The sequence below is a fragment of the Copadichromis virginalis genome, linkage group LG16, assembly GCF_057382275.1.
Source record: "Copadichromis virginalis isolate Kocher_CV1m ecotype Utaka linkage group LG16, C_Virginalis_male_GT1.1, whole genome shotgun sequence".
Lineage (NCBI taxonomy): Eukaryota > Metazoa > Chordata > Actinopteri > Cichliformes > Cichlidae > Copadichromis > Copadichromis virginalis.
Window position 1 is genome coordinate 14,949,031 of NC_140633.1, and position 24,855 is coordinate 14,973,885.

At 40.8% G+C, this 24,855-nt stretch overlaps 2 protein-coding genes across 3 annotated transcripts; one reads left to right on the forward strand and one right to left on the reverse strand.

Moving 5' to 3' along the window:
* Nucleotides 1–694: 694 nt before the first annotated feature.
* Nucleotides 695–22,833, reverse strand: epsti1 (epithelial stromal interaction 1). 2 transcript variants are annotated; one of them, XM_085435520.1, is made up of 11 exons: nucleotides 22,746–22,833; nucleotides 22,287–22,618; nucleotides 18,863–18,921; nucleotides 18,694–18,777; nucleotides 18,529–18,602; nucleotides 18,201–18,284; nucleotides 15,289–15,362; nucleotides 13,460–13,538; nucleotides 5,033–5,103; nucleotides 4,480–4,637; nucleotides 695–2,038 (listed from the first exon to the last, which is right to left on the reverse strand). In XM_085435520.1, exons 2-11 carry the CDS (start codon nucleotides 22,445–22,447, stop codon nucleotides 1,893–1,895), a joined length of 990 nt encoding a protein of 329 aa, XP_085291646.1. In that variant the 5' UTR covers nucleotides 22,448–22,618; nucleotides 22,746–22,833; the 3' UTR covers nucleotides 695–1,892. The 2 variants fall into 2 exon arrangements, with proteins under 2 accessions (XP_085291646.1, XP_085291645.1); XM_085435519.1 differs by having other exon boundaries at nucleotides 22,287–22,621.
* A 213-nt stretch (nucleotides 22,834–23,046) lies between these two features.
* Nucleotides 23,047–24,586, forward strand: LOC146690438 (uncharacterized). Its single transcript, XM_085435083.1, has 2 exons — nucleotides 23,047–23,290; nucleotides 23,492–24,586. The coding sequence occupies exon 2, from the start codon at nucleotides 23,573–23,575 to the stop codon at nucleotides 24,584–24,586; it is 1,014 nt and encodes a 337-aa protein (XP_085291209.1). The 5' UTR covers nucleotides 23,047–23,290; nucleotides 23,492–23,572.
* The last annotated feature ends 269 nt before the right edge of the window (nucleotides 24,587–24,855 follow it).

Genomic DNA, 24,855 nt, shown 5'->3' on the forward strand with positions numbered 1-24,855 from the left:
GAAATACCCTGTGTGGTTTAAATGCTGGAGCTGCCTGGAGAGAATGAAGCAAATATAATGATGCTTAGGCAGGATTTACGTGGATGCATTTCAGGCTTCAACACTCTCAATTCGTATTCACTTTGAATGGGGTCATCTGAACTCACCTGCTGCTGAACTGATCTGGGGATCTGTTGTTTGCTTGAGCTGCTTGCATAGACAGTGAAAAAACATGACCATAGCTACCTGGTTGGAAAAAATTAGGCCAGTGCAGAAGAGCCTGAAACTTGCATTCTTCCTGAAATCCACAGGGCAATAGCTATGGTTGCAAAAAAAAGGTCTTCTTTCCTTACCTCTGTAAACACTTTGCTGTTAAGTTTATATCTTGGTCACTTATTTTGAATCATATTGAATAAAAATAAAATCTGTCCTTTCAAAAAGGAGGATTATCAATGGTATATTACACTTGCTCATTGGCTAATGACTTGTCAGTAACAAGTCATTAGCCAATGAGCCTTGCCATGATTTGATATTCTTACTATGACAATTGTACCAGCAAAGGAATGTGTGACTGCTAGCTCACTTGCTAGCAGTAAATAAATTAGAATATGAGCAGCTTTCTGCTCTATGTCTCTGTGATCTTTTTTGATATACTACTGAAATGCACAATACAAAACTGTAATATCTGTCTACACAGAAATGAAAATGTACTGACTTTGATTTAAATAGATGAGTTTATTTAGGGGTATACCACACAGTAAATATTTTTCACTGAAATTTAAATGCATCACCTTTATGACTAAGTGTAAAACTGCTGCAATAATATGTGATTTCTTGGTGTTCTCCAAAGGGAAGACATTTCCCGGATGACTCTGTAGCACTCCTCATGACTTCATGCTTTAGTAAAAGGGGATTTTCAGCCCCTCGTGTTGAGAGCAACGCCCTTTGTTCTTTTGTTGCCACCACCAGGTGATAGCCACCTGTGCTGTCCAGTTCATTGATGTTATGAGGTTAAATTTTACTGCACCAGCAGCAGCTCACTGCCCACTGTGTAACACAGTGATGAGAAGCAAAGGGATTAAATGGCTACAACACATGAATATAAACAGTGATGAACATTCAACCAAACAGTGTTTCCCTGCAGCCCCCTAAAAACAACTTTGACTTTGAACTGAAACTAATAACAAAAAGGCTTTCTACAAAAAACCTTGTTTTCAAGAAAGAATAACTGGACTTCTTTGGAAAAATGTCATTTTTGTATGTGCCTGTTAGAACGTTTCTGTCCCGACTGGCACAACGTGGCAGAACAATTTTCTAAAGTCAAAAATGACATACTTAAATTTTTTTTTTCTATAGATACATTACACACAACTTTAATTATAAAAGAGAACAAAAAGCATCATGCATGTTGCTAGTGCTTTCTTCCATTTGCACACACTGATTTAATCAAGAGCTCCAAATATGAGCTGAAGATTTTGAGTCATTGCGATGACCTTTAACCAAACTGGTGAAAACGAGCATCAATTCTACTCGATGTCAAGACAAAACCACAACATGACTCACTACTGAATGCAGACAGATACACAACACCAAACACTCAGTGATTAATAGCATAACCAAAAACAGATCCCATAGAGCACATATCATGTAGGTATGTTTTCAAAGGAGTCTAATGCATTGTAGTCAGCTCTGCTTTGTATACTGATCTACCATCAAAGTAGATAAACTTTGTCTTTGCCAATTCTCTACCATCTGCACCCTGAGTAAACATGCTTATTTGGCCCATGGCCTACAGTGTTAAACAGAAAATTAAGGACAAACAGCTCCTTCATTAACTCTTTTCTCTCTAGATGCCTGTAGGAGCTGTTGTAAATTGTTGTGTTTATGGGGAAAAAAATTATAATACATGAAGTTCAACTCAGTGTGCTGATAAGTAGTGTGGACGCCTCCTCATAATCCCTGTTACACTGGGTAAAGATGTCCTCTAGGAAGTCTCTGTCACAGTTTGGAAAGCTCTTGATGAGCTTCATCAGGGCCTGGTCATACTCAGCCTGTGGGTCTGGAAAACACACAGGAAAGAATACACATAAAGTTTAATTTGTTGTTCTCTTGAGACCCCTGTGGAAAGAGGGCTCCTTGATTGTCCTGAAATATACTTTCTTTCCTTCTCATGTATAGCTGGAGGCCTTATCATACCATGTTTTCATATTTTCTTTTTCAGCTAGCACGATCTGTTTTGCAGAACATTTGTACACATGATTGGTTACCAAACGCTCTAGAGCCAATCCCCAAAATCTTGATTTTCTTAGATATTTTGTTAATAATATAGTCAAACAAAGGAAAGGGGGATTCCAATGTTTACAGTCATTTCTTTCAGGCAGCATAGAGACTCTCCTGTCTGATAACTTTAGCAACTATTCCTCTCGAGTCCCCCATCGTTCATTATGATGCTGCTGGGGTATGATGACGCCGATTATCACAGTAATAATAGGGCATTATCATTGTTAAACATAGCAGATTCATGACTAAAAAATTTATATAATGATCTTCTCTTTAATAAATCTCATTGATGGTGACATTGTAAGAGCTTACACGAGGCTGGTTTCCATTCCCATCTGTAGCAATGAATGGTTGCAGACATTCCCTAAATTAATCATTTGCTGTAAAAACACAGTCTGCACCACAAATTATTGGACTGGGCAATAAAAACAAGAGCGAAGAAGAAGCACACTTTCGCCAAACCATTCATCGGCGAAGTCGAGAAAAAGGCGGTGGGTTTTTTTTTAGTTGATGGTCTTTGATGAGTGGGGCTGGCAAATAGTGAGGGACAGGAGAGGCCTTCACCCAAACAGGTTCCGGCAGAGTGGAAAGACATGATCATCGGGCTAGCTGGCAGATAGGGCTGGTGGCTAGTGTTCAGACAGCAATTAGCGAAGAATGAAAAGCAACTGAGTGGTAGGACAAGATACTGTTTACTACCAATACCAGATTCCAATACATCCTTAGCCCTTCCTTTGTCAAGAGCAATTACACCAAATACAGATCTTAGCTTATTTGTCCTTTGTTCAAGTTTTGTCATCTGTGCACTGTGGTCTAACTCAAAACAGAATATGAGGTCAACAGGGCATGCATTAGGTCAATCTGAGAGTTTCAGGAGTGCCCTCCAGTGGACCGCTAGGCAAACTACTTTCAACGGGGTGAAAAGTGGCACAGAAGGTTTGAATAAAGATGACACTATTGAAATGGGCGTGTGCTCAGCGTTGTCCATAGACTGTATGTAAAACATGGACATAGCCTCCTGATCTGAAACCCTACGAAGTCCGATTGTAATATGAGAAAAACTGCCGTGTTGCCTGAGTTATGTCAACAAACATTTTCTTGATGTCTTTATGGTTTCAAAGCTCCACGTCTCAATTAATTATTTCATTTATTTACAGCATTATGGGGTTTTTTTTTGTAAATTATGATCCCACATAGTTACTCTGTATGGGATAACATTCTCTAACAAATAATAAAGAAAGTTAGGGTGTGACCATCTGATGAGATTTTCTGCGTTCATAACTCCACTAGCTGAAAAGCAGTCCCAAACAACGAAAGCGCCTCGACCGTGTTTCACAGTGGGCTGCAGACACCCACTGTTGTAACTCACTTTTTAAAAGATTATATGTACACTTTCTATTTGCAGAGAGTATTATTTATTAATAAATACGTTAAAAATATTATACATTTCTCTCTATATATCATAGTTAAAAATATTAGGAATACAACAATATAAATGTTTTTAACCACAATAATTTGAAAAAGAACGCACATTTGGTGAACATGTTCAAATGCAATAGGTAGTCTGTTTTCTTTTGTTTGCTGTGAACACGAGTTATTCATATCTGCATCTGTATCCAGTCAGGTGTCAATCCAGAACAATTGTATAAGGGCGGCATTGCCCCTTGGCACATCTGTCTGGCTCCAGGCCAAGAGTCTGTCAGTCTTGCCTTGCTTCAGCGCAAGTAGAGAATTTACCTCGAAGACTGCCAGAATCGTAATAACAAACAGTAGAAGTTTGCGTGCGTCAAGCTTTGATCCTCTCAGTGCCCTGTCTGCTAAGTCACACATTTAAATGTGTTTGATATTTGGCATCATCCGTGCTAACTGCCAGGCAGAAGTGGAAAATACTTTGTTACTCACACTTACAGTATAGAGACACACACACATTTATGGCTCCCCATTACTAAAAGCACTAGTTTCAGCAGGTTTTGAATGCCCGGAGCTACAGTATCACAACGTACCACACATAGTTTCCTACCTACATTTTTGAAGCATGTAAAGCACCTACACCTAACATAGACTAAACAGGCAGTCAGAGTCCACTGAAAAAGGATGAGGTGGGCAAGTCTTCTCAAATGTCCGATTTAGGTTTGGTTAACCAGTGCTGAGCCAGACTAAAAAAAAAAGGCATGAGAAACAGAACAATGAGCGTTATTTACAGGTCCAGTCTAAGCTCACCAGCTTCTTCTGTCCAGCCGGAGCAGCTCTGTTCTGGATCTGGTTTCAGGTGTGACAACGGGGCTTGACTTTCTGCCTCCTGAGTACTTTCGAATTTTGGCTCTCTCTCGCTTCCTCTGGCTTGACCTTCAAGCTTGTCCAAAAAGACCGCGTTCACCCTGTCAAAGCATAGTGAACTTAACAAAATGCTTCACATAAAACTTGCAAATGTTCTATTTTACAACTCCACATGCCTGCAGGCTCCAAATGTCAGTGAGCGGGAAGTGTTTGACAGCTTTTTAAACTTCTGTACCCACTAATATATAGTGGAAGTTGCAGCCACTTAACATCCATCAACCCAGCCAGTCTACACTGGTTTTGTTCCAAAAGGAATGAACAAAAACACACTATTAATCTTACTGGGAGCATTCTTGCATGGGTAGTTTGTATTTAGTTTCAACATTTTTTTAATATTGAGTGAGTCTTTCATCAAGTGGCTCAGCACCGTTTCTTCCAAATTGTGTGCTTTTATGTTAACTTTACATAAGATATAAGATATAAAGGGTCTTCATACCTCTTGTGTTCCAGCTGCACTTCTCTCAGATTTCTTGATTCCTTTGTCTGTTTACCCTCCACATCTGTGCTCTGACAAAAAAAAGGGAAAAAAAGAAAATGTCAAATTTCCGCCCGCTAAGACTGAAGAATTTGTATTATTGTAAAGGTCATAGGTCTGACAGTTGGAAAAAAAAAAAAAACATTCCTCTCTCCCACTGACAACACCTCCTGCTGTCCTCATGGTGCCTCTTTGAGGTGAGGATAATTTCTCAACTCCCACTATGTTGTTCTGCTGTAATAAATCATTTTAAATGGATCTGTGCGGTTGGAATACATACAAAATGTGGTTTGTTGTTATCTTGCTGAAATAAGCAAGACCTTCTCTACACTGTAAAAAAAATTGTAATATAAAAGTAGTTTACTGCGTATTTTACAGTTTTGTACTGTTCTTCTAGAATATCATTAAATTTACATAAATAGACAGTGATTTTACATTTCAAATGTAAATTAACGTAAAATCACTGTAAATGTAATAAAACATAATTTTCTTGTTTTTTAAATGTATTTGTCTTTACATGTGCATATTTAGATTGTTAAAAACATTCACAAATGCATCATAATTTCACAAATATTTGTCTGTTATTTGAAAGATTTAACTGTTAAATTCCAATGTAATGCTATGGAAAAATATATAAAATGATTCGTATAAACTTTTTTTTTCATCAAATAATAATAATTATTATTGTTATTTTGGGCGATCGTGGCTCAAGAGTTGGCAGTTCGCCTTGTAATCGGAAGGTTGCCGGTTCGAGCCCCGGCTCAGACACGCTCGGTCGTTGTGTCCTTGGGCAAGACGCTTCACCTACCACCTACTGGTGATGGGCAGAGGGGAATTATAAAGTGGAATTGTAAAGCGCTTTGAGGGTCTCATGAAGCGCTATATGAATGCAATCCATTATTATTTAAACCAACTGTTAACTGTATATTTCTGTACATTTAAGTATTATTTTTCATATTGCCGCATTCATTGACCTTGTTTAGAGGTAATTTCATTGTTCAATCACATTAAATCATTCCTAATTTAATGTTTAAAAGTACTTGAAAAAGACTGTATTGTCATTACTGAAATAACCGTATTTTCATGGGAAAGTTCTTTGCTGTTATTTTATGGTATTATTTTGGTGCCCCAGCTGCCAGAATATTACTGTTTTTTAGGACTTTTTTTTTTACGGTGTAGAAATTTAAACTCTGTTTAAATCCTAATGGTTAATGTATCAGATTATCATAAAGCTAGTATGGCCATTGGCAGATTTTAAGATTAGGTAAATACAACCTTAGAACTAAGCCAAAATGCAGAAGCATTGTGTGAGAAAGTCCACACTTACTGCTACCGTAGGCATTAGGAGGGTAAGTCGCAGCTAGGTGCATTTGATCATAGTTAGCCGAAGTAAATAACTGGCTCTTATATGAGACATGCTGTTTATACAACATATCTCATTCACCTATTCTCATACACACTTTTTTTCTACATCTAAGTGCTTTCTATTTAATAATCACACTCAAGCAACTGTTTGTTAACACAATGCCAATTAGGAAAAATGTCAGTGACAATTCTACAACAATTCCTTCTTTAAAAAGGAATTGCTACTGCCTACACTTTGGTTCGCAATGCTGCTTTTGAAAAAAAAAAAGCCCCACAAGATTTGCAGAACAATGTGTTTCAGACAGACAAAACAAAAGTGGAGAGTTTGTCCACAATGCACAGCACCATGTTGTGAGAAAACTAAACATAGCATATCAGCACACACACCTGATAAAAACTGTCCAGCACAGTGGTGGAGGGTGATGATTTGAGCATTATTCATTTTGTAGCTGCGTGACCTGGGCAGCAGGTCAACCATGAACTCCTCTGAATACCCAAGTATTTTAGAGTCAAATGTGAGAATAATTTAAATTGGGTTATGCAACAGGACAATGACCCCAAAGCACAGCAGCACATCTACAAAAGAATGGCTAAAAAGGAGTCAAGGTGTTGTAAGTTTGATTTAGATTGAGTTTTACACTGGATGCCCTTCCTAAAAGAAGGCTAGAATCAAAGCAGCACCCTTTTCTTGCCAAGCAAATACATCAGCCACTATACCACTGGAGGAGTTTACACTGGAGTTTGCTTAATTACTTTTTTTTTTTTTTTTTTTTCTAAATGACATCAGAAACAGCAGTATGCGACATTACGTGATGGCAGAGCTTCAGTTCATCCTTTGTCTTTTTTTTTTTTTTTTTTTTTTTTAATAAATAGGACAGGGGGAATGAATGAGAGAGAGAGGGGGAGAGAAAGAAAGAAAACCAAAGGGGAGAAGAGACGGTGAGAAGGGGGGGGGGAAGAGAGACAAAAAAAAAAAAAACTCCTGGGTCACCTGTATGGAGAAAAAAAACAAACAAACAAACAAACAAAAACAAACAGAGGAGACAGCAAACAACAAAGAGCAACATAATAATAGAGAAAACAAAGCACCATCACAATAAACTAGCTAGTCATAGATATCAGTATTTACTAAGTAATAAACGATATTGTGCAGCACGCAAGATAGACAGCGCACAGTGTGCTTTGAGGCAGCAGCCAAGAAAGCTTTAGTCCGCGTCTGTGAATACCCATGTGTGCATACCTGTGTGGATCAGCATGTTTGCATTCCAAAGGTTTCTCCATGTAATGATCTGCTAGGGAGTGTGGGGGGGCCACAGCCCCGTCCTCCAGGGTGTGAAGCGGGTATGGAGGAGATCAAAACTCCAGACATCCAGAGGCCCCCAGAACACAAGAGACCATGGAAGACCAACAGAGGGGCAGCCGCGCCACTGTCCCAGTAAGAGCTGAGGAGAGTCTCAGATGAGGGCTCGCCCAGCAGCCGCGGAGCAGAAGTCAGGGGGAGTTGCAGTGACGCGCCCGTGAGCTCCGCCGGCCCCCAGCTGCGCCTGAGTGACCGAGCCCTAGGCCGAGAGCCCGGGGGCACCCCACCTCCAAAGGGGCCCGAGCGAGCCCCAGGCCCCAGGCCCCGACAAGCGGCCGCCAAGGAGTGAGCCGGTGTGTACCCGGACGCCCACCCCCAGACACAAAGAACCACCAACACACCGACACCTGAGGGAGTCCGCCACCGGCAGGGGAAGTGGTGGTGGGTGGAGATAGGCCTCCAAACCTTGGAGGGCCTGAGGTGTCCCCAGAGAGGTGGCGTCTGATACCCAACCTGACATATAGACACAGACATACAGGCACACACAGACACAAACATCCATTCCCACCCTCATGCTCTCATATGCACTCACTCCACACTCAACCAACGTGGAGACAGACATAAAGAGACGCTGTACACACAATCACACTCCCCAAGCGTACTCTACAAACCGGGTCTAGGTACCCTTGCCCCTGGAGGGGGGAATTGCACCCAGACCCAGGTGGTGTTACCCTTTTCCCTGCGGTGGGGAGAGGCAGACCACCCCGACTCCGCAGCAGCAGGGAGGCCCCACACCCCAGACCGCAGTCGGACGGCCAACTCCTCCTACTAGCCCTCCCGCTCCAGCAGGCCGCAGAGAATGGGGGTGGGAGAAGACTCCAAACCTCCCTCCACCCGCTCATTGTAGTGTTGATGCATATGTGTTCTAAGGTGCAATTAAAACCCAGGAGGGCATGGAGCTACCTGCCAAGGAGCAGCAGGTAAGTGCATAGTCCCTCCTGCTAACCCTCAATGACTAAGTGTATTTAAAATTGAGAGGTGGGCAACGACGTCAGGGGTGAGGTATACACCCTGATGGTGATTTGGACTCCGTGATTGTGCCCACCCCCAAGATCCTATATGTATGTGTAATGAGAGTGTGAATAATGTGAATGTCTAAGTTGTGGGATAAAATTGAGGCAGAGGCAGCCAGAAGGGGACGGGGGGGGGGGGGGGGGGGGGGTAGCCTCCTCTGCACCCTGGTGACATACCCCCACTCCAAGGCCCTGCATGTGTGGGTGGTTGTGGAGGAGCGGGAAGAGGGAGGCTTGCTTAATTACTGACAAGAAATGAATTCAACACATTCATCTCACTCGTTTTTACTCTGTTTTTCTTCCCAGGAGAGTTAATGGGTCAGTGAGGGGAAGACGGAGCACAGCCCACCTGTGTCAGCCCTCTGCTGCATCAAAGCTTAGTATCAAATCTCCCACCAAACACACAAGCACCCGCCTACAAATAGAGGATATGAAGGGGAGAGCAATGTGACTTATGGAGCCAATGCTGAAAGAACAACAGCTCCCAGGGTCTTGGTCAGAACCACATGAAGAAGTTTGCCCTTTGCTGCTCTGTGGCCGCAAGCTTTCATCTCTTAATCTGTGACGTCGATCTGAAAGAGCTGAAGCCTGGGAGTATCAGCAGAAAGAGAGGAGAGGAAAGGCAGGGAAAAGAAAAGAATAGAAAAGAGAGGGGGGGGGAAGCATAGCAAGAGCACAGGAGCAGAGAAGATGGGAAAGGATGTGGAATGAGACATGAGACAGGGAAAGGAAAGAAACTAGTGGTAAAAACAGACAACTAAAGAAGAGAAATGTAGGAGACACAATGAAAAAATTGGAGAAAGCAGGAAAGACAAGAGGTGATGACATGATATGATGGGAGAAGGTTGTGTGAGATGAGAAAGTAGAACACCAGGATGAGGTGATGCTTTGGTACTGTCTGTGACCCTACTGTCACAGACAGCACCAAATCATCTATTTATCATCTATGTATCCTGTCTGTTTGTTTCTGTGTGTATCCCACCCTAAAATAGAGACTCCTTTGTCACTAGAACTGCTTTCTGTGTCTTTCTGCACCAAGGTCTGACCTACAGTCTCCTTTCCCCAATCTCTCTCACCACTAATTTTCCTGGTGAAAGATTTGCATCAGCTCTACAAGATTCAAAAAGAGGCAGAGAGAAAGTAAAACAGTGAGAGAAGCCCACAAAGAAAACATTTCCAAAGTTATTCCTCATGAAAGAACTGCTGCTATTTTAGGAGGAAATGAGGGTCTCTTTCTCAATGTTTTGCTTTCTTATTTGCCAAATGATTTGTCCCAACTGTTGAGGGGGGTGGTTGCGATTAAGATGTTCTCAGTTAAATAGGAAGTAAGCGTAAAGGACAACAATTCACTCTTGGAGTTTATCTTTTTCTCTTTCTAAATCTGTGGGTAATTGAGCGAAAATATGTTTGTTTGTTTTTTGTTTGTTTTTTCTCTCTCTCCTCTTTACCCCATATGTGTATTTGTACAGGTATATAATGACTTTAATATATTCCCTTTGGGTTTTTTTTCTTTTCTTTCTTTTTTGTCTGCTTTGTTCTGTTTTATGCTTTTCTTGATAATGAATAAAAACTGTTTAAAAAACAACAACAACAAAAAGAAAACATTTCCCCGCTTCTTCTCCTGTGTAACATCACTGATAGGTCGGGTGGAGAGCACGCATGTTATTAGCACTATGTTTTACTTTCTGACAGAAGCTTTCAACACTCTGCAATAAAAGCAGATTTTCTGAGCTAAAAATAGCCTTGAATTTTCAGAGGCTTACAGCATCTACTTGTTGTAAGACAATAAGCCATTGCCCCTGCAATGATTAAGAGAAATGGTATTTAGAGTTATTTATAGCCAGAGTAAATGATCGCCTGAGGACATTTTCAAAGTAGAATAATTATGGGATAATTTTATAATTACCATTTAGAATTATGTGGTCGAAAGGTAATTTTATTTTTCTATCTTGTATTGAATTAAGTAGCCTTGCGGCACACATGTGACCTGCTCAGAGTGTACTCGGGCGAAAGGCGGGGTACACTTGAACCACATAAATGGAGGAAAGATGGAATTCATTCAAAAATACATGGATGGAATTATTGATTTAAATTATATTTTTATGTAAGTTTGGGATTTTTTCACTATTTTTTTAACTTAATGATCTTTACTTACAAAGACAGTTTTGACATGTTGTTTTGTATTTGTTTCACGTTTTACTGTTTACTCACAATACTCAGATGCTACATTAAAAGTTTGATGTGCAATCTTATGACCTGACATTATTATTGTGCAATTTTTTTAGCCACTACATCAGTCTTATAAATTAATAAATTTTTGGACACTTGCAATTTTGGTATAATTATCCTCTCTTAGTGACTCGGAATTTATACATAAGTGAAAATGTATTACTTTTTATACCATTTATTTCAGAATTTAGCTTTTTTAAACCTCAGTTTTGAATTTTGTATCTTCTAATGCCGACTTGGGGAGTCAATGTTTCAAAGTAAATATGTTTTTTTTAATCTGCCATTTTTATACACCCCCATTTAAGTGATTGTCTTTTCCATTCACATTATTAGACTGACAAGACAAGTGATCCGTTAGGGAGGAACAGGTTTTTTTGGTTTTTATTTTTCCCTCTACATACACTCAACAAAAATATAAATGCAACACCTTTGTTACTGCTCCCATTCCCCATGGGATGGACGTAGAGACCTAAAATTCATTCCAGATACACAATATAACCATCCCTCCCAAACAGTGGTCACAAATCAGTCCAAATGTGTGGTAGTGGGCACATCTGCTATATTGAGATAATCCATCCCACCTCACAGGTGTGCCACATCAGGATGCTGATCTGACATCATGAGTAGTGCACAGGTGTACCTCAGACTGCCCACAACAAAAGGCCACCCTGGAATGTGCAGTTTTGTCTCACAGCAAAATGCCACAGATGCCACAAGCAATGAGGGAGCGTGCAATTGGCATGCTGACAGCAGGAATGTCAACCAGATCTGTCGCCCGTGCATTGAATGTTCATTTCTCAACCATAAGCCGTCTCCACAGGCGTTTCAGAGAATATGGCAGCACATCCAACCGGCCTCACAACCGCAGACCTCGTGTAACCACACCAGCCCAGGACCTCCACATCCAGCAGGTTCACCTCCAAGATCGTCTGAGACCAGCCACCCAGACAGCTGCTGGAACAATTGGTTTGCACAACCAAACAATTTCTGCACAAACTGTCAGAAACCGTCTCAGGGACGCTCAACTGCATGCCCGTCGTCCTCATCGGGGTCTTGACCTGACTCCAGCTCGTCGCCGTAACAGACTTGTGTGGGCAAATGCTCACATTCGATGGCGTCTGGCACGTTGGAGAGGTGTGCGCTTCACGGATGAATCATGGTTCACATTGTTCAGGGCAGATGGCAGCTGAGAATGTCCCAGTTCTTGCATGGCCAGCATACTCACCGGACATGTCACCCATTGAGCATGTTCGGGATGTGCTTGACCGGCGTATACGACAGCGTGTACCAGTTCCCACGAATATCCAACAACCTCGCACAGCCATTGAAGTGGAGTGGACCAACATTCCACAGGCCACAATTGACAATCTGATAGACTCCATGCGACGATGTGTTGCACTGCATGAGGCAAATGGTGGTCACACCAGATACTGACCGGTTCTGGGTCCCCAGACCCCCAATAGCGCAAAAAACTGCACATTCCAGGGTGGCCTTTTGTTGTGGGCAGTCTGAGGTACACCTGTGCACTACTCATGATGTCAGATCAGCATCCTGATGTGGCACACCTGTGAGGTGGGATGGATTATCTCAATATGGCAGATGTGCCCACTACCACACATTTGGACTGATTTGTGACCACTGTTTGGGAGGGATGGTTATATTGTGTATCTGGAATGAATTTTAGGTCTCTACGTCCATCCCATGGGGAATGGGAGCAGTAACAAAGGTGTTGCGTTTATATTTTTGTTGAGTGTACTTCTTCCAGCACACGTTATACAACCCTGTTCTGTCTTCTGCAGAAAACCTTGCAGTCATGTCATGTTGTGTCTCTGTCTCTGCTCAGTGTGAACTCTGGGAAGTCCCTTGAACTTTCCTAGCCTTCCACCGCTTCCTTTCTAAGAAAACCAACATTCAGAGAGAAAGAGAGGCTGAGTAAAGACAAAAGGAAGCAGACATTAAAAACAACAGAGGCTGAAAGAGGTAGAAAGACAATACTGACAAGTAACAAGAATATAAAAAATACATACAAAACAAAAAAAAATAATAGGAAACTCCCCCAAAAACATTGGCATATTTATCGGTGTATTTTCTTTCCTTTTACTCATCTGTGATCTTACTGTACCGGTGTGTGCTCCATGTATGACCAGTAGATAAACGTAAGCTCCCGACCCCTACCCGACCTACATGGGATATAGTTTAATATCCGTGTGGCCTCAGACGATGAAAATTCTGCACCTAAGGGTATTTACTCAGAAAACAGTCTACAAATGTAGATCTACTTGTGTAAAATACCACACAGATTCTCTGACGCCACACATATGAGAGTTAGCACTGACTCCTAGGATGCATAGAGCACATGCATGCATAGGCCCACTGCTGCACAGAGTAAGCAAAACATATATGATTTGGACACCACCTTACCCTGGATGACGTGCGTATGGCAGTGGTGGACGCTGATGAAGCTTTCCTCTCGAAATTCTGAAGAAACCTCTCCTGTGTTCTGCAATAGATAAACACTTTATTTCTTCTGTCGTGCAGCAGACATGGTCACACACACACACACACACACACACACACACACACACACACACACACACACACACACAAATAATAAGGCCTTAAGTATTATTTTAATCAGCAGACACTCCACAGACCTGAAAAGCTGACAGTCTGACAAAGGCTGACCACGTTTGTTTGTCCCCGTGTGACACTGTCCCGACTGTGCACAGAGCATCTGCTCTGCTACCCATTAGCCCCTTTTCTAAATATCATCATTGTTTCTTCAGTTCTGTACACTGGTCTGCTGTCTCCTGTTTTTGTTTACCTTGTAAGGAAACCAGGGATGCCACTTGACAAGCAATTACCTTGGGAGTCAGCCAGGGATCATATTACAGTAACATCGTGGCTGTTGGGGTAATGGATTTAAAGTGGTCAGACAAAAAGGAATGAAGGGGCTGTAGTTACAGTAGACGCTCTGAATCATTAGTCTGTCTATATTTAATAAAATCTCATGACTTTTTTTGGAGAGCACGGAATAATGTTTCTGTTTTTTCTCGGCTTTAATTTGTAAGACATATTTTGAAAGGAAAATATATATTAAAGTCAGGCTAGGAAGTATGTGGAGCAAACCTTACAGCATGTTGTAATTCAAGATGCCTGAGAGAGAGAGTCCTTTCAGAAAAAGAAAAATTACACTACATTAAAACTATGGTGGCACAGAACTTTCACCTGCAATTTTGGGGTTTAAATCCGGTATGAAGCCAAAGGTTTCCACTGGCTTATATTTATTTAGTAGTTATGAGAAGCATGCTCTGTCTGTGCTTGTGTGCTGGGAGACGCTGAAAAACATTTTGATACTTTCTTCACTTTCTCTATTATACCCTCCACAAGTACTACTGTAATTTGTGGAATTTGACAGGGCTGTTGTTTTTCTCCAGCTCAACGCTTAAGCTGCATCAACTATGCAAATGTTTTCCAGTGCCGTGGCAACCAGAGACTATAGAAAGGGAATGACATTCAGAAACTTCAAGCAACTTTGGGCCAAATAACCAATGGCAGCAGGAAGTGGGCGGGACCCAAGATAAACCTTTGGGTCAACTTCCAGACAAGTGATTTTAGTTGCTACCATTGAGAGTGCAGAATACCATTGATTGATATAACCTAGTAGTGGGTTAGAGCAGTGATTCCCAAAATGTTGGCTGGGGCCACCTGGTGGGCTGTACTGTACTGTAGTTGTACTTTTATTATTGAATTGACAGCATGCTGACATAATTTCAGGGAAGACCACAGCTGCATTGATGATGATTTAGTTATGGTCCTGCACTTTAATGTGAAGAAGGATTTAAGAATTCAACTTACAACCAAAAAATTGCTTTTAAAATCAAATCAAATAAATAATCATAATAATAACAATGATACTACGACTAATAATAAGATGAACGAAAGCATAGACTTAGTTTTACCTCACTAAAATTAGGTTCTGTTTATGGCTTCTGTATAGGATCTATGCAACTACCAGCTCATTCCACTGAGATCAGCTGCTGCTTTGGTGAATGCTCAATGACAAGTCATATTTTACTGGGACACATATAGGAAATTAGACACATATCAGCACTCCGCCTGCTCTTGTGACATCTGATGCTGAATATAACTAACAGAGATCCATGTTAGAGCATGACAGAACACAACACTGCACACAATACCAGAAGGCAACAGCAATGAAACCCAAGCAACCCCGATCCAGGGCTAACCTGAGGCGGTCCTGCTCAAACTCCTCCCTCCTCCTCTGATCTTCCTGCCGCTCCTTCTCCTGTAGATGCTCAGCCTGCAATACATCACACTCAGTTGCCGTGCCACGAACCTGCTTTCCCCCAAATGTGCAAGTGACATTAACCAAAGTGACTAACGGAGCCATTACATTAGAGCATGCTATATGGACTGTAACATTCATGCATACACATGCTAGTCATGCTTGTTGGGCACGAACACTGGAAATTTTTATATAACTTTAATGCAAAAAACAGCTGCTTGCTTAAGTGAAAATACATTGATGGGGTTTTTTTGCACTAATAAAGTTGTGGAGTTGTAAAGTATTTTGTCTAGTGTCATTTATATCGTTATCGCAAATTTTCAAATGTATATCGTGATAAATATTTTTGGTCACATCGGTGAAAATCCCTCCTAGTACTGTCTATTTTAATGATCTTTTTCTGGCATCACAGACTTTATTTTCTCGTACCATGGTCTTACTGTAAAATAGGACATGGTGTGCTGTTTAAGATAAAGAGGGTGGTGGTGAGAGTCCAGAGACAGGGGTGAAATGTAGTGTGACCCAGCATGTTGTTTTATATGTATGTATTTATTTGCTGGATTACCGATACTCTGTTCTATGTTGTCACAGAGGTCATGGCACAACAGACAAAGATCTGTGGAATACTGGCTTGGTCTTTGCCATTAATCAGCCTTCCGCATTACTCTATCACCATTATTGGAAAGACAGCAGGGCCAAACGTTGAGTAGAATACGTCTGAGTGAAGAGCTTTTCTTTGGGGGCTGAAAACCCCAAAGTCCATTAATCTGTTAGTTCTCACATAGCTTTAGTGCCAAGTGTGTGTGAGAGAAACTCTCGCTAGAGCTCATGTTGATGCTTGTCTCTACTGACATCTGCAGGGTAAGCATGATATTACTCCTCACTAAGGGAAGAAAAATTAGTTCCATGGGGTAGATTTATAAGCTTCTGAGCACTAACATAACAGTAATAAAAAGTAACTTGTCATGCTCACTGGTGAGGAAATGTGATTGATTTAGCTATATGTCTGTGAGTAGGATTTGCATGGGAATTTCACCAAAAATGGGGTTTGGACTTAATTAGAAGTGAATAACTATGGTGGTGATACGATTGGATCCAGGAAATCAGTTTTTACATGTGGATGGAATTAGCCTTGGTAGAAGAATACGAGTTCTTGCTGTTAGCTGCCTGCTCTAGTTTACAATGTGCAGTGTTGTGTTTTACCTGTTTGCATCTGTTGTTTTAGGCTAACCTGGAAATACAGTGCCACTGTAGACAATGGCCTCAGCCTTGTATTCACTCTAATCAAATCCATCAGATCTTTTGTTTTTAGCATTGAAGCATTACAAATGGTTTGCTACAAGACATTAGTACATACTAGAGATGGCACGATACCACTTTTTTATGTCCGATACCGATAGCATAAATTTGGATATCGGCCGATACCGATATGAATCCGATATAGTGTTTTTTAAACAACAAAACTGTTTTTTTAAACATCTTGCTACATTTTGTATAAGTTCAAACTCAAGTTTAAAAAACAAACAAACACTAAAGCTATTCTGTTATACCTGTATGCAAAAAAATACACTGCACCCAAAATATTTCATAGTTCAGCAATACTGATCAATCTAATAAACTTAGACCTACTCCATCCTCCCTATTCTGGTATTTTAAAGAGTAAGCACCCTAACTAATAGGGTTCTAAAACTCCCTGCAAAAAAAAAAAAAAAAAGATAGGGAACCACCCCCCACCTCATGATGCTTAATCGACGTAATCAACTTTAATTTGGTGCAGTGTGAAAAAAAAAAATGCCCAGAAATAAATTATTTTTCAAGAATAATTAAATAGATTCAACATCTTTCTTCAACAGAATTGCAGACTGCACAGATGGTACCTTCCCAAAGGAAAAAGTACTATAGCTTACTAGGGTATATTAGACTTAATAGTTACTATATACAGTAACGGACTTCTATACATTTTACATCAGATTAAAACTTTGTGTGTAAGATTCAGATAATTATTTATTAAAAGCTCGACATTTTAAATGAGAATAAGAAAGAAAAGTATGTCTTTGTGCCCCCTTTTCCCTGTTAATGCCCTATCGGCCCCCCTGGCTAAACTTTGCTAGATCCGCCCCTGCACAGTTACCAGCCGTCAGCTACGTAGAAAAAGATCCTCGAGTAGAAAGTAATATTAAATAAATTCTAACAACAGCTTATCAAGGTTAAACGTGCTGCTGTTGTTCAGCCGCTGGTTTCCTCTTTCTGGTGCAAAGTGGGCCAAAAACAAACAAGAGAGACAGACCTGCGACAGAATCAGGTGATCAGCTGATCATTAAGCAGTTTCATGATTGAAGTAGGAGCAGGAGAGAGAGGGAGAAGAGGCAGTCGCTCCATATATCTGTTGTTAAGCTTAACGCTGGAATGCTTTACAAACATTCAGAGATGAACTTACACACTTGCTTTACTTCTCTCTGGGATCACTTCCTCGGAGATGAAATGCCGGTTTGGTAGCGAGGCTCCGAATGCTCAACCAGACAACAGGTCTCGCACGCCACAGCCGCTCTATCACGTGATGCATACTGCTCCGACGTGCTACGGTTATGAGCCGAGTTACGCCATATCGCAAGTTTTGTGAGGTGCTTTTTTGATATTTAATGGATTTTTTTTTTTTATTTCTCTCCGATATCCGATCCAGTAATTTAGGTCAGTATCGAACCGATACCGATATGTAATATCGGATCGGTCCATCTCTAGTACATACCCTTGATTTAATTCAATTATTCAGCAACAGTTACCTTTACATGGTAAACTAAAGACTACAACAATAATCTGATAATAATCTGCTTGATGTTTTGATTTTATGCTTACCTTCTCCCTCTGTATTGCTTTCATCTTCTGCCACTTTTCCTCCTCTTCCTGTCTCTTCCTCTTGTCATCCTCAGCCTTTTTTATCTAGAAAGAGCATTTGAAATGAAATATTTTATTTTTGGATGAACAGGAGAGGATGCGAGCTAAAGTAGAAATGTATTACTGCATCTCAAACATGGCATGTTTTCATGCACTGTCTGTTTTTTGTTTTTTTTATGGCAGCAGACAAAAATGGTATGTGTAAATAATTTGCTGTAATATTTAGATATATGTAAAGCTCCACAGAAAATAAATGGATGCTTTCCAGAGTGAATAACTTGGCATGTACTTTCTTCTGCAGTTTCATGGATTGATGATTTATTTGCTGTTTTTGCCTGACTTCAGCCAGTGTGACATCACCACCTGGATAAAAGATCAGAATGCCAAATGTCAGTAAGTGAGGATGTGAAGATAAATATAGAAATGGTGAAGGTAGAGGGTAAGGACAGATTACCAAGCCTCTCTGGATTCACACATACAGAGGGGACTCTCTGTGTTTCTTTCCATCTGTTAAGAGCCTCTTCTTCTTTTTGAGCAACTGCAGCAACAACAACAGACCTCTCATTTCATACATTTGGAGAGAAATGTCAAATAAATGAAGATCAAATTGGTGTCATAGTTACTTGTCTTCATCTCGTTTCGCTTAGATTCATTTGGTGGGATAATGGTGTATCCATCTGAGCTGAAACAAGGACAGAGACACAGTGTGACTGTTGGTATTAAGGCAGGAGAAGAACAATGCAAAAACTGAGTGCTTCTGGTATCGAATATTTCCTTTGTTCACTTATAATGAGGTATTTTGAAAGTATTTAGAAAACGTTGCAGTTTCACCTCCGCTAACAAATTAATTTAACTTGATCAGTAGTTTAAGTTTATTCATACACTTCATTTAAGCTTTATTAAAATAATGTAAAAAAATTTAAAAAAATAGTATAGGTAAAATATTGTCAATAAGGTATATCCAAGTACAGTTTGAGTATCTTTTTCTCATCAGTGTGGTACAATTTGCAATGCTACACTGGTCTAGAAATTATTATTATTAATACTAATAATAATGTATACTGCAGAGTAATGAGCACTATGCAGAACACAGTGATGATGTCTTAATGTCAGTGGCTCCTTTGGCCAGCCTTATTATCCCAGCAGGGTACCTGATCACAGGCAGAATGTAGGTGTTGATAGCCTGGATCTTGTTTTTAACCATTCAGCTGATGCCTTCAGGACTTGCCTGACCCTCTGCAGGTACTTGGTGGTTGCAGCTTCCTAGCTGCTTTTCGTGGTTCCCATTTGCATGTGGGAATCCCAGGTATTTGTAGCTGTCTGCATAGTTGCCTTCTGGTAGTTCGATCACCTCCAGTCTGACTACCTTCACTCTCTATGTTACTATCTGACCACACTTCTCAAATCTGAATGACATTCCGATGTCGTCCTGGTGGTTTGGATCAGTGAATCGATATCTCGTTAACTCTTGGCATACAGCTTGATGTCATCCATGTAGAGGAGGTGGCTGACAGTGGCTGTATCCCAATTCAGGGTCTGCAGCCTTAAAGTACGCAGCCTTAACGGTCCACAAGGGCTGCGTACTCAAAGGCCGCTAAGGCTGGAAGTGCGAGGTTTCTGAAATGGGACGGTCTAGCCTCCGTGGCGCTGCCCAGGTTGCCTAGCAACCATGACACTAACAGCTGGAACCATTTCATACAGCATTATTTGACAGAAATGAAGGAAAAAATATTTTGTTCATTTGTTTGTTTGTTTCTACATGAGCTTTGATTTGATAAGTATCTGAGGCTGAGACCACGGGACTGTGGAATCATGATTATTGGGCTTCATTTCTGTACTGAACAGTCATTTTAAGATTAGCTAGTAAATAACAATTAGCTCATGTTGTTCATGAGACTAAAGTCATCTTACTTGTAATATTGGCCATATTGTATTAACTAATATAAATACAATATGGCCAATATTAAAGTTATCATTTCAATCATTATTAGTTATTACAGCAGTGAATGACTGTTTCAAATACTGAGCTGCAGTAAAAATTCAAGCTGCATTTATTCATATTTCCTGTCACCTTAAATCTTCACTGTATATATAACTGTGTTATATATAAGAGACAAATATTGTTCTTTTAATATGTTGGCATTAGTAAATTTGTCTCAGTGCTTACTTTAAATATCCATAAAATAATCAAATTTTCTGTAAGATTAAGGTCGACTATTGAACGGCGTATATTTTAAAGTAAAGGCTTTAAAACCAAGTTAGTACAAACGTCGCTAATGTCACATAACTTTGCTGACATGTGGCCAACAGGAATGTTTTAATGTTCTTCTTTATTAAACATTTGCACATAAATAAGTGACATAATATTCAGTACTTACTTTTAAAAGTTTACTCTTCGTGCGCCCCTCTTCCGCCGTTTTTTGCGCTATGCATTCTGGGATATGTTGGGCCACAAAGTCTACACATCCTTAAAATTCAGGGAAATGAAGGACGCATTTCAGGGCCGCATTTCGAGCAGCCTTTGAATTGGGACAGCCTTCGTCGCGTCGCTGTGACGTAATCAGCCTTAAAAGGCGGCCTTTAAGGCTGCAGACCCTGAATTGGGATACAGCCAGTATCTGTAGCCAGTCTCGTCAATGACCTCACTGAGGGATTCAGGCCTATGCAAAACAGTAGTGGGAAGAGCGCATCTACTTTTTAGATCCCGCGACTTGACAGTGATTTGTGCTTTGGGCTTGAAGTTGGCCTTAATGGGGATGTGGCGAACAACACTAGAGTTCTATAAGAAGGCTCTTAGGGTCCTGTTGATCTTGTGCAAGAGAGTACACCTTGGATGGTTCTGTGGAGAACAGCTGGTTTATTTTCCTGCCTTCTATTTCTGTGGTGTACCTCGTCAATTTCTAGCCACGAGAGCAGTTCCTTCTTCCCAATGTTGTAACACTGAGCTACTAGTTGTTTCGCTGTCAATCTGGATGCTGGGTATTGAGGATTCCATAGGTCCCCTCATTCTATTCATGTAACCTCTTCTGCTGGGATTAACTTACATAGTAGCATTCCAACAGCACCCTATTTTCATCTCTTGCCCAGCTGTGGCTTCTTGTTCCAGTAGCCCACTTCTCATCAGTGTGTCCTGGTTCCTCAACACCTTGTTAATCCGGGCAACATCTGAGCTGTCATGACTTAATTTCTATGTCTCTCGTTCATGTCTGAGGTTTGGTTAGGCTAGGTTACACAGCAGTAGCTAAAAACTTACTGCATACATTTAGCTGAAAACGATTCAAGTGAAAATTTCCAGTAGTTATGTAAGGGATATCATTTTGCATTCCATCATTTTTTCCCTTGTTTTCTTTGTATTTCTGTATTTGAGGAAATTTTGTACTGAAGTCTTAAAAAACATAAAAAAAAAAATAAAGGATAAATATTACGTATGGCCAAAAAGCCACTCAAAAGCAAAACCACCAGCAGTTTAAGAATATCCAAAAGTATGTGGTAATGAAACTAATATGATGCTGCTTTGAAGGGACAAAGTAAATTGCACTGCTATGGTTTTAAAATCATCTGTTTCCTTTCTAATGTTCATGTGATTTCTGTTTACTTGAGTAAAATCAAGACATCTTTACAGACTGCACTTTGATAAAACGCCTGTTTACTTTGCTCAACATGCTTATAAAACTGCTTATAAAAGATACTTTCTTCGTATACATAGAAGCTGTGCTTTACCACGAACATTGAAGGCAACGTTTCACTCTCCGATTCCGTGAAACGAAAGTGAAAGTCAGCTCTGTAGGAAAACAGAAATCTACTCCAGTAAATAAAATGTAACACAAATAGAATAAATGTTAGGCAATGAAGAAATTTGCACATAAGAGGCGGTTTATTCAGCCTCCTCTGTGGATCTATAAATGACAACATGAGCTCTCTCTCTGTGTATGTGTATGTGTGTGTGTGTGTGTGTGTGTGTGTGTGTGTGTGTGTGTGTGTGTGTGTGTTTTGCTTTGTTTTTCAGTTTTCAGTTCTTTGTTTTATCAACACAAACTTTGTACTTACTACCGTGGCTGTCCAGTTGGCACTTGTGGATTTCCGTGAACATTTGGATTTGGAAGTGTTTGATCCTGTCCAGACACATCTGTCATCTGTCTCGGGTGTCTGGCGTTTTGGTTTTCCTCGGGGTTTACCTGGTTCCTTTTGTATCTTTGGTCGTAATCCATCGTGTAACCTGCACACCGACAACCTCGGAGAAGATGTCTGCCTGAAGCTAGTTAGTCTGCGGGCACCAGTTAATGTGTTTCTATTCTAAGCCCAGTTTTCTTTTCCAAGTGTAGTCAGGCGACGTGAGGGCACAGCGGAGTGGGAGGATTTTTTTTAACCAACAGCGCCATCTGCTGAGGACAAATGGCAGAGGAGAATTTTAAAAGACCTCTCAAGACCTCTTAAAAGGAACCCCGACTATTATGACAAGTTACTCTAAATATGTTACAAATTATCTCCACTACATAAAAAACATACTTGAGAATAACTGCAGTTTTTTTGTCATTCATTAAATCTTCGTTGTTTAAAACTATTTTGAAGCCGTGAGAGCGGCCATGTTTTTTTTGCACACAATGCATTCTGGGACGATAACATGGGCTTTGGAGTTGACGTCACGCCGCAATGCATTGTGGGAGCGCGGCGCGGGGTCTACGAATCAAAACAAACTCACTGTGTTGGAACGACGGCGACAAGAAACATGCTTAAAAGCAGCTCAAAAGAAAACGGATGGTATAGAGACCGATTGCGTCCAGAGGTGAAGCAGCGGTACTTGAAAAAAAGTGTGCATCGCAAATCTGGACCCATATGAAATACGGCAGTGGAGTAAAGACCCAGACGACTTACCGCCACTGTCCTACCCCGATATCTTCACGTATCTTGTTTGTGGAGTAAGCGCTTACACAGCGAACCAGTTTCGTAATTACAAGTCGCTGGAGGCGCACATCCAAGTTACAAACGGCTGGGTGCAAGATTTGGCTATTTTCAAGCCGCCAAACTCTGAGTACATCGTCATTCATACCAAGGTAAGTCAGCTGGAGTGCATCGAGTGAAATAGCCATTGTCCACCCCCCACCATAATTAATGTTATACATTTATCATTGAACTTGTAAAGTAGATGCAAATTAACACATTGATAATCGGGCAAATTATTAACGCCAATTTGTGTCCTCCCTGTCTCATTTCATTTATTGTCTTTACATCAACCTTGTCCTTGTATGTTACAGGTACTGCACTCCCAAAGATTGAATGAACCATGGGTAATTGTAAGCACCACGGGAAAGATCGAAGCCGCACACTGCACCTGTATGGCCGGAGTTGCTGAGACCTGCACCCATGTTGCTGCACTTCTGTTTAAAGTGGAGGCAACAGTGAGGATCCGTGGCACAAAGACAGTCACAGATGAACCAGCCTACTGGGTTTTGCCGGGGAACACAACCAAGATACAGCCAGAGGTTGGCCATAACATTGACTTTACATCTTCAGCAGTACAAAAAAAGACTCTTGATGAAAATATAAACGGACCGTCTGTGGTGAAAGGCAGAAGAAGCAGTCCTTCAAAAAGAAAGATTCCTTCTGCTACGTTTGAGGAGTTGTCACCAGTGTTAGACACACTTCAAAAACACAATAAAGCAGTGTGTTTGTCTGGATTGGAGAAATACTACACATCACACACTGTAAAGTCATCCACATTACCACTGTCTCTGGCGTGTTTGCACAACACGGGTGCACAGTCCCTTGGCCTTACCGAGCTACAACTGCACTGTGAAAAGTACGTAAACGCAGCAAAAGTTACTGAAGAACATGCAGGAGCTATTGAGGTACGCACAAGACTGCAACACAAGAGCCCAGAATGGTATGTTTGGCGTGCTGGGAGGATCACAGCTTCAATGATGCACGCTGTGTTTGCCACCACTGTAGAAAAATCCGCCATTACTGTGGTTAATCGTGTTTGCTACCCTGTTAACTCTGTCTATAATGTGCAAACAACTTGGGGACTGGAGCATGAACAGGACGCTCGACACGCCTACACCCAGAAAATGTCAGCGTGTCACAATGTCACGTGTGAATGTTGTGGATGTTACTCACAAGTGCAAACACAGTTCTTTGTGGCCAACGCAAAGCACTGTGACCTCGTGGTATGGACACAAAAAGACATGGCAGTTGTACGCATCTTCCCTGATGTGCACTCCTGGGAATCACATTTAAAGAAAGCTCAGGAGTTCTTTCAGAAGGTGTGCCTTCCTGAACTAGTAGGAAAACATTTCTCTAAGCAAAATGCAGTCCCGAGTGGTCACAACGTTTTTCCTTCTGGTGTCTAGTTTTTTGTCATAAGTGCATTGAAATATGCATAAATTGATTTCAAACCTGCAGCACTTACCATGTAACAATTGTCAAAGTGTAAAATAAAGAGTCAAATGCAGTTATTTGTCGTTATCTGGCTTTTATTATAACGTCATGAAAAAAAGAGTTCAAAGTGATGATAAACTGTCGATTATAGTATACAGGTACAGAAATGGTTACATAACGTAATGTCAGTGTGTTCATACAATTACACATAAAAAAAAGGTTTTCCTAGTACTATGTCTTC

Excerpts from the sequence above, each read along its gene's own strand:
- epsti1 (XM_085435520.1), bottom strand. The coding sequence starts at position 22,447 with ATGGATTACGACCAAAGATACAAAAGGAACCAGGTAAACCCCGAGGAA. Across the intron at positions 18,285-18,528 it reads CCATGAAACTGCAGAAGAAA|ATAAAAAAGGCTGAGGATGA; the intron begins GTACATGCCAAG and ends TGCTCTTTCTAG. Across the intron at positions 15,363-18,200 it reads AAGCAATACAGAGGGAGAAG|GCTGAGCATCTACAGGAGAA; the intron begins GTAAGCATAAAA and ends GATGTATTGCAG.
- LOC146690438 (XM_085435083.1), top strand. The coding sequence starts at position 23,573 with ATGGCCGGAGTTGCTGAGACCTGCACCCATGTTGCTGCACTTCTGTTT.